General features: G+C 44.8%; 1 protein-coding gene across 1 annotated transcript in view; it reads left to right on the forward strand.

Moving 5' to 3' along the window:
* Positions 1–10,314, forward strand: part of Adam2 (ADAM metallopeptidase domain 2) — a 50,004-nt gene that overhangs the window by 8,856 nt on the left and 30,834 nt on the right. Inside the window, exons 5-9 of the mRNA XM_005355494.2 lie at positions 3,023–3,099; positions 3,847–4,015; positions 4,663–4,719; positions 5,659–5,730; positions 6,952–7,118. Of these exons, the coding sequence (XP_005355551.1) occupies positions 3,023–3,099; positions 3,847–4,015; positions 4,663–4,719; positions 5,659–5,730; positions 6,952–7,118 (542 nt within the window). The remainder of the gene's footprint in view (positions 1–3,022; positions 3,100–3,846; positions 4,016–4,662; positions 4,720–5,658; positions 5,731–6,951; positions 7,119–10,314) is intronic.

Here is a 10,314-nt window from a genome sequence, read left to right on the forward strand (position 1 = left end):
TGTTTGAAATTAGACATTTGCATAGTGTCATGTAGCCAGTCTGAGTATTGTCTCCATCCTTGATGTTTATAATTGTTAGAAGTTCTGTTAATTGTCGGTTAGTGGTCTGTCCTCCCTCCTGCCCATCAGGTGTTAAGTCTGTGCTGGGATTATTATGCAAGAGGATAAAGTTAGAGTTGTGCCCAGGGTCAGCCTGGAAGAAAGTGGAAGTGCAGGGTTCTCTTTTTCCTGGCCCACACCACTGTCAGGCTCTGTTCCCTGCTGACTGGTCACTGCCATGTCTTAGCCATGCCCCAGGGCACACAGTGTTCTATAGCTCATTGTAATCCAGTGTGCCTACCTTGGAGGGACAGCTGTGTAGATCAAGCTTCCATGTCTTCTGTGACCCAGGACACGCCTCCTATCCATCTGTTTGTCCATCACAAGCTAGCCAGCTAGTTGGAGGCTGAACACAGAAAGCTGATGAACCTAGCATCACTTTCTCCCTACAACCTGTACCTTTCTGGTTGTTCACTATGCCTGTAGGCAGAGTTCCTCTTGTTCTGTTGCAAATAAAATCCCAGAAGAGGTTGATTACCACCTTCTTGACAGCCTACTCTTTCTAAGGTGACCTAAGTGAGTTCTGTCAATCAGAAAGCACACCCTGCTCGGGTCAATGTTCACTTTCCGGAGAACCCTCAGCATCCTCATCTTTGCTCTTGGAGGCATCCTTTTGGCTCACTCTTGGTCTTTACTGAAAGCTGATGCTAATAAAAGCGCCTCTGAAGTAAGAGCTAAACCAGTTCCTTTGGGCTTTTCTAGATCAGAGGTGGATGGATACAGCGGTGCTGACCTTGACTTCTGGTTACATGAGGCAAGTCTACACCTCAGGGAACTGGTGGAGAGGATGAATGCCTTCTCCACCTCCATTGCTGGGTTAGACAGTCTCCAATTTTCCAGTCCCTCCATGTTGTCCTGGAATTCCACCTCCCCAGGTTCTCCTCACACTCTCTAGCCCCTCCTCTGCTGAGTGAGGCCATCTTGGCAAGTCTCACTGGACTGATTTGGAAGGGTTTCTTGACCCTTGCTTCTGCAGTGAAACCTACTTGGTGTGTTCACTTAAAGTATTTTTTTCTGCTCTAATTGGCTTTTTATGCTCCATAGTTCTCCAGACTCTCTAGCCGATCCTCTGTTGTGTCCATTTTTTCCTTGGAATTCTTGTTCACAGTTTTAGCATGTGTTTTAGTATTTGATAATTCAAAATCCTTTTTTTTAATGTCAAACTGTTATTCTGTTGTGGGTTTTTTTGTTTGTTTTGACTGTGTGCTACTTCCCCCCCCCCTCTTTCTGTGTGTGTGTGTACTTTTTTTTTGAGACAGGATCTCACTATGTAGCCTTGACTAGCCTAGAACTCACAATGTAGACAGGATTGACCTTAAACTCAGAAATCTGCCTGCCTCTGTCTCCCAATGGCTGGGATTAAAGGTGTACACCACATCACCACCACCCCCAAAAAATGTATTTTTAATCATGTTCTGGCCATGTTCAATGATGCCATCAAAACATTTATGAACCTTTGAAGAGTTTCCAATCTTGGGCTGGAGACATAGTTCAGTGGTAGAGTCTTTGCTTACCAAGCAGGAGGTCTTAGGTTCAAATCCCAGCACTGGAAGAAATCAACTTCAAGCATTTCTGGTCTTGTTCCAGTAATCCTCCTGGAGCTAGCACCTGGCTTGCCAGCTTCATGAGTCTTAGTTTCTGCCAGATTCCCATGTGACCCACAGATTATTGTCCCCACCCTGGAGAGATGACTGTTTAGTGCCACAAAGCCAAAGACAGATCCTAGGCTAAGTGTCAGCAGCACAAGTTTATCAAACAAGGGACAGCACACCCCTGGGACCCTCACAAATTAAATTCTCAGCTCACCTGCTCAGAGGAAGCCACACGTTATCTACGCAGAAAAGATGTGTTTTCCTAAGCCACGCACTGCCTCTCTTTGCCCCCTTTATGGTCCAGTGCTTTCTATTAAGGGTCCTGGTGGGTGTGTCACTTGGTAGGGAAGCTACACAAAGGTTAGAGGTTGTCACGTGGTCAGGCTGGTGGCCATCTTGGATTCAGGTTGATTCAAACCACCCTTCCCTATAAGCATCCTGTCCTCAAAGACAAGACAAGATGCGAGTGATGTAAATACATCCTCCAGGGTTGGGGTGGATGGGTAGAAGCAGCCCCTGGAAAACACTGTCTCTCTGCCATACCACGTCATCAGCCCAAAGGTGGAATGGCACCTCCACCAGTGTCATCAACTCTTCCAAGGCTCTGCATATCATTTCCGGCACCTCAGAAACCCTTGCCACTCCCCAGAACCTGGAAGACTGAACCATTAGAGGCCCCCTGCTCCCTTGCCTGGTAGTGCCCTTGCAGCTGGGGGACCCACATATTGAGAAGCTCCACGAATTTAATGGTCCTGTTTCTGGAGTTATGGCTGGCATCTCTGACAGAGCTCTGCAAGCCAATCTAACATCTCACTCAAAATACCCTCGAGAACAAATTTCCCTTTTCCATCCCTTTTGCTTGTCTAACCTGCAGAATTAAGTCAAGAGAGGATAAAAACAAAACAAAAAGAGCTTTTGATTATCAATAATTATCCTAATTATCAATAAAGTAAATCATATTTAGTGAGACAGAGGCAGGCAGATCTCTGTGAAATCGAGACCAGCTTGGTCTACCTAGTGAGTTCCGGGTAGGCCAGGGCTATATAGTGAGACCCATTCTCAAAGAGAGAGGGTGGGAGAAGAAGGGAGAGAAGGAAGGAGAGAGAGGGAGGGAAGGAGAGGGAGACAGAGAGGGAGAATATATGAAAATACATGTGGTTGCTTACAAAACTGCAAGAGCAGTTTGGAAAGCTGTGCTCCCCTCCACCCACTGGTCTTATGGGTCCATTTTTGGAAACAACTGGTGTTTGATACACAAAGTAACTGACAATCTGTGGTCTCTGACAATGCTGCCTTTACCACACGGATACATTGTGCCTTTTCTGTTTCAGAATGCCTGCTACTTCCAAGGATACATTGAAGGTTATCCAGATTCTATGGTGATTGTTAGCACGTGTACCGGACTCAGGTTGTAATGCATAATTGTATATAAAATGGTGTGGTTTTTTTTTTAAAAAAACAAATCTGTGTGTGTGTGTGTGTGTGTGTGTGTGTGTGTATAAATGTGTGGAACACAAAATGGATTATAAATGGAAAGATTATAAATGGAAATTATTTTAAAAACAGCTTCTACCCTCATGCTGAATTTAAGTTACTCTTAAGTTGGAAGTTCATAAAAACATTCTCAGGATTTATTTTTTTATTTTTTTCGAGACAGGGTTTCTCTGTAGCTTTTGGTTCCTGTCCTGGCACTAGCTCTTTCTAGACCAGGCTGGCCTCGAACTCACAGAGATCCGCCTGCCTCTGCCTCCCGAGTGCTGGGATTAAAGGCGTGCTCCACCACCGCCCGGCTCAGGATTTATTTTTTGCTATTTTTATGTGTATATGTGTGTGCCGGCATGTGTACTAGATGAGCACACTGGAACTACAAGTGGTTGTGAGTGCCCTATGGAGCTGGCAACCAAACCCTGGTCCTCTGGAAGAGCAGCAAGTGCTCTGAACTGCGCAGCCATTTCTCTAGCCCCACAGAGTCATGAGATATTAATAGTTGGAATATCCCAATTGTGTTATTCTTCTGTGCCTCTCAGTGTGTGGCTCTTCAGTAACACAGTACTCAGTGAACTTATGAAAATGTGTTAAGTACATGGCAATCGACTAATGCCTTCCTGGGCCATGGTTTATTTATAACTTGTATTTTTTTTTTCTTGCTTGGCAGAGGTTTTCTTCAGCTTGGAAATGTTAGCTATGGAATTGAACCTCTGGAATCTTCCATTGGTTTTGAACACGTGATCTATCAGGTGGAACCTAAGAAAAGAGATGCTTTACTCTATGCAGAGAAGGATATTGAACTAAGGGACCTGAAGTATAAGATACAAAGTGTCACGGTAGGGGATTAATTAGATGGTATCAAGTAATTTTCTGATACACAAATTATTTGTTCACAGACCCCACACACACAGACATCCCAAGGATGTCTAAAAATGGCTTCATCAAGAGCAAAATGTGGGCGAATTGTTCTCAGCCTGGCCTGGGGAATTAACTGTGACTAAATAAATACCCAAGAGAGCCACAAATGCTGGCACTGCACATCCGTGGTGCACATTCGACAGACAGACAGAGAGACAGACAGACAGACAGACAGACAGACACACACACACACACAGGTGCACATTAGTTGTTTTTTAATTTAAAAATAAAGATGAAGTTTAAAAGGAATACCATTCAGCTAACAGAACTACCTACAAGATGAATGAGAACCTGGAGAAAGGAAAGGAGAGATGGGATCAACCCGAATATGGAGAAAGGACGGGAGAGGTGGGATCGGTGAGAACGCGGAGAAAGGGAGAGAGATGGATTACCTTCTGGATAAGATAATGTCTGATAAGGTGCAGCGTAGGACCGGGCAAACAGGTGGAGAGGAGTCTGGAGGGTCTGCCTTGGGAATGCTTCTGGTTCTATTTCTGAATATAAAAATCTCTCCACATTCATCTCACTAGCATTTTGACTTCGAGTCTGTGGATTTTTTTTCCAGCCACGGCAAGTTGTCCCTTACTATGCGGAAATACATATTGTAGTTGAGAAAGAAATGGTAAGTGTATTCCAATTGCATTTGTCGGGGCATTGTTTATTAGCAGTAAAGCATTGGAAAACAGTTCTCCCATGTCTCACAGTAGAAGGCAATAACTTGGATTTTAATAATCTCAATTATTTACACTCTTTTTCTCCCCATTATTCCTTTTGTCATAGCTGGGAATTTTTATTAAAATGCTTTCTCATTTACTAGTTTACCTTCTTACTGAGGAGACTTATGTACTCACACATACTTGTAAGAACACGTGCACACACAGACGCCTTCTGCCAGTGCTGCAGCAGCCAGCACACTGCAACCAACTCAATCAAAATACAAGATCTTTGCACCCCAACAGGGAGCCACTGCATGCAGCTTTCCAGCCACACCCCTCCCTCCCCCAATCTCACCGGCCTTCATTTCCAAAGCACTGTATAAATGTAATCACTCAGTATGTAACATTTTAGGAGCTTTTCACATATATGCAGACTCTGGGAATTTTCCCAGTCTTAAGTTGCTTCCTGGAGCTGGAGAGATGACTTTGGTTAAGAACACTTGCTGCCCTTACAAAGGACCTGAGTCCAGTTCCCGGCACCCATGCGGTGACTGACAGACAACAGCCTCTAGGTCAAGCCCATGTGATTCGATGCCCTCCCCTGGCCTCCATGGCCACTGCAGATGCACACATAATAAGCAAAACACTGAGATAGTCACATCTAAATCATTTAAAGCTAATGTTTTGTGTCCAGAACTATTTTATCTTTAATTTATTAATAGTGGAATTTTATTCAGATCTTTTTATATTTTCTATTTTCACACTATATGGTATGAATAATAAAATAATGCTGATTAAAATATGTTAGTGATTTAAAACAGCTTATTGCTTTGCTATATTAAACTTATAACAGAAGAATTGAATCATCAATGCTGATGTATATAAATGGCAATTTTATTTTACAGTATGAGCATATTGGGGCTGATTCAGCCATTGTCACTCAAAAGATTTTCCAGTTGATCGGACTGGCAAATGCTGTAAGTATTTTCTTTTTTTGTTTCTTAAAAAATATTTCACATTTGTGTCTTGGTTACGTTTCCATTATTGTGATAAAACACCACATCCAATGTAACTTACTGTGGTAGTGTGGATGTAACTGGCCTCCATCACTCATAGAGAGTGGCACTAGTAGGAGCCATGTTGGAGGAAGTGTGGTCTTGTTGGAGGAGGCTGGGTGACACACACCTTTAATCCAGACCCTGACGCCAGAGGGCACACCTCTAATCTGGGCCACAGCTTCTGTTGGAAGTGCAGCACTGTGGGGCGGGCTTTAAGGTCTTTTTCTCAAGCTTCCCTCCCTCTGACAGTCGGTTGGCTTTCTGTTGCCTCTGAGTCAAGATGTAGCTCTCTCGGCTCCAGCACCACATCTGCCTGCACACCGCTTTCCTCCCTGCCAGGAGGAAATGGACTGAATCTCTGAAACAGTAAATAAGCCACTCTCAATTAAATGCTTTCTTTATAAGAGTTGCTGTGGTCAGGGTGTCTCTTCACAGCAATAGAAACCATAAATAAGACGCTGATAAAAGAAAGAGTTTCTTTGGGCTTATAGTTCCGAGGGTTAGAGTCCTTAATGGTGGAGACAGCAGGGCAGGAGGCAGCAGATATGGCAGCTAGAGACGAAAGCTGAGAGCACGTGCCTGGAACGAAGAGCAGGAAGCAGAGAGAGCAACTGGGAGTGGTGTTCAGCTCTGAAACCTCAAGCCCCGCCTCCAGTGACATGCTTCCTCCAGCAAAGCCACACTTTCTAAACCTCCCCAAACAGTGCCACCAACCGGTGACCAATATCCAAATGCCAGCACCTACATGGGACATTATCACTGAAAGCACCACACTTGCTGCTGTCCCTAAGAGCCCCCATACCTTCTTTTGTGGAAGGGCATAAAGATGCATGCTGAGTGATAGAAGGCTCATTGAATTGCTTTGGAGGTTTCAGTTCTTCTACACGGAAAGTAGGTCATTGGAAGGGTTACATACGATGAGACTTTCCTGGGAGAGGAATGTGCAAGCATTAAAAGTGCGAGCATTTTAAAGTATCCAGTATAACTTTCATGATCAGGACACTTACCACTGATGAACACTTTCAAATGCCGAGTCCAGTGCAGTTAAATGCATGACCTGAACTGATTTTCAGAGCTCTTTTGCCTAGTCCCTTTAGATCATGTCGTTTGAACAGGTTTTCTGTCTGTGTTCTATTTTAGATTTTTGCCCCCTTTAATCTTACAGTAATTCTGTCTTCCCTGGAATTTTGGATGGATGAAAACAAAATCTTGACCACCGGCGATGCTAACGAGTTGCTCTACAGGTTCCTCAACTGGAAACAGTCTTACCTTGTTCTGCGTCCACACGACATGGCATTTTTACTTGTGTACGTATCTCCTCAAGCTGTGACGTGTTATATCCAGAGAAACTGGCCAGCCTGATCCCTTTTCCAACAATCCACAGCATTTTAGAGAAAAAGCAAGCTCTCTGTGATTTCTGCCCCTTGTATATACAATGGCATGCAGCTGTTATTGGGACAACTTACTATGGTGAAATCATGAAGGTCCCTCACTTGGTTGGTCTGTAGTTGAAGCTCACTTCTTCAGCCCAGCTTCCAGGCATCTTCTTAGCACAGAGCACACATCACTCCATCAAGTGAAGCTCACGACGACATCTGTCTGAGTTCTGTGAATGGAGGTATTTAGTTTTGCTCTTTGAAATGATAGTAATGATGACGACAAGAACAATGAGGAAGCGTTGAGGAAATGGTCGTGTGGATAGAGGGCTTGCTGTGCACTCCTGAGTCCCCAAGTTCAGAACCTGTATAAAAGCCAGGTGGCCAGTGCTTCTGTAACCCCAGGGCACACACAGATGAGCGCGTGCACACACTATGGAAGAATGAAAACCCAGAAAGGAAGATGCTTCTGAACAGTCTACAGCAGCGGTCCTCAGCCTTCCCCATGCTGCGACCCTTTAACACAGTGTCTCATGGTGTGGTGACCCCAACCATAAAGTTATGTTTGTGGCTACTTCCTAACTGTAGTTTTGCTACTGTTATGAACAGTAATGTAAATATTTTTGGAGATAGGGGTCATGACCCACCGGTTGAGAACTACTGTTCTAATATACCGTGAATATAACGTGTTAAAATTTTAATATGCAAGCCCCGATTTAATAGACTCCTTGTTTTCTATCACTGGCAATTTCAGAACACACATGACATGCAGACTTTTAGTATTCGGTCACATGCTTGCCTTATATGGCTTGTTAAGGCCACCAGAAGAGGAAGAGACATCACAGCTCCTCCCGGACTCTGCCTTGTGCAAGCTTCATTGCCTCGTTTTGCCATTCTAAGGAATTTTATTTATTTTTATATTTTTTTCAGAGACTATATCCATTTTATTCTAAAATAGTCACTGAATTGAATTCTTCATCACTACGTTTTGAAACCCATGTAAAACTGCATGTCCTATTTTTTAATGGATTTTTATCATTTTTAGAAAATGTAGGAACATTGGGTATATCCTAACCCATGTCACACGAATGTCAGTGGAAAATTGAAGAGTCTGAATCAGTGAGCAACACTAAACTCCGTCCTGTGAAAACAGAGCATTAACTCTGCTACCTTTTGCAAAATTATACAATTATCATCTGTTTTCAATTTAGTTACAGAGAAACTTCAGACTATGTCGGTGCCACCTTTCAAGGGAAGATGTGTAACAAGAACTACGCAGGAGGCCACACATACATGCTGACACCATCCCAGGAATGGGCATGTTTCTCACATCAGCAGATAAAAGGACCTAAAGACAGGAGCTAGTTCTTTGAAACCGGCCCGTGATGACCTTGACAGCCGTGAACATAACATGATACTGGTTGTTTGAAGACATCCTGTGTCTAGAAACACATGTCAAGAACATGAAACTGACAAACATAGGTGACTCCCTTTTGGAATTTTTTGGAAATGTCTGGGCTTCTCTTGCCCTCTGAAAGGTCCTGTCTCGTGGAGATGGTATCAAGACAAGGTTGATATCAACAGCTCGGATGTTTAGTGACCTTTGCTCCACATTGCCTGGTGATGTTGCCCCTCTTTGTAGATTCCCATTCCAAAGTCTCCTTGGCCTGTGTGGTTATGCTCTTTAGAAGGATTTTTCTGGCTTCCACTCCACTATTCTTGTTATAGAACCCTTCTTGGAAAAGACCTCAGGCAGGGGCCTTACTTACGGAGACCAGGAAACCGCACTTCTAAATCTGAAGCCAGCTACGATTTGCAGAGCTCAGTGTCTGTTCCTTTCTGAGACATTCAAGGTCAACTTTTTGCTTGGGCCATGGCAGGAACACATGTTAAGTTTAAATTTTCTCCTGGGGACAGTCACTGGGATAGCTTCAGACTCAGTCCAGAGACCTACAAGAGGCTACCATGGAATGACCAGAGAAGCCCCTTCATGAGCTGTGTGTTCTCTCGGTTGGTGTGCTTTGACAGCCCTCCCCAACCAGCGCTACCAGTCTGCTTTCCTGCCAGGTCACCATGTCTTATCCAAGATTCCAAGGTGACAGAGTTGATCCATTCTCCAGTATTAGTTACTTTCTATTGCTGTGAGGAAAATACCCCAGCAACAGCAACCAGAGAAAGAACTGCCAGCTCCAGTCACAGCCCAGTGAAGCTTCATCTCCGAACAGTTCCAAAACCGTCCCCAAGCTGGAGACCAAGTGCTCAGACATGGGAGCCTGTGGAGGCATTGGACATTTGGGTCACCATGTCAGTGGCCTGGCCGACTTGTCTAAGTTTGTTCTGTCCTGAGTCAGAGACCCCAGGACATAAGGGCCACAGAGTAAAGAGTAAAGAGCTGGTGGCTGCACCCTATGGAAGCCCCAGAGCTCACCAGGGCCCCTCTTTTTCTCAGCTGCATACCTGAGGAGTAGGGAGTTGTTCACCTCCCCCCAAATTCAGCTTGGAGAGCTGCCACTGTGCTGTGATCCTAATTCCTGCTCCCATCCCGGGAGGGCACTGGTCCTCATCGTCCAACTTGATTTTCATTTCTTGCATGCTCTAGTGATTACTGCCCACTTGTTAGAGTCCAGGCTCAGCAGACAGGAACGGGCCCACATCTCAGTGCCCATGAGTTCCCACATCCAGAGAGGAGGTTAGCCTTTGCCCCCACGGGTATGGATGAGCTGCTTCCTGATTGGGGTTCAGCTGATGGGGAGGCAGCTGCAGACAGGACTCAGCCAATGGGAACTTGGACCAGAAGAAACAGAAGAAAGATGGAAGGAGGGAGGAAAGGGGGATCTCGACCAGCAATGCCCTTGGGAGCTCAGCATCCCTCAGTATCAAAAGGATGATGCCATGGCCGTCTTCTGAATGGATACCCTGCAGGAGTCAGAAGACACCAGCTCAAAGAAAAGAGATTAAATGGATCAGAGGCCAAAGCCCCTAAGGATACATACATAGGTGTTCCAGCAGCGAGAACGTGTATTTCCAGAACACTGGGTTGACTGAGCAACCTGGGAATTGAAGAATTAAGGAACTTGGAGGTTTCAGGTCTAAGTCACTGGGCTGAGTCCTTCCCTCACTGCCTCTG

Source organism: Microtus ochrogaster, chromosome 17 (assembly GCF_000317375.1).
Source record: "Microtus ochrogaster isolate Prairie Vole_2 chromosome 17, MicOch1.0, whole genome shotgun sequence".
Classification (NCBI taxonomy): domain Eukaryota; kingdom Metazoa; phylum Chordata; class Mammalia; order Rodentia; family Cricetidae; genus Microtus; species Microtus ochrogaster.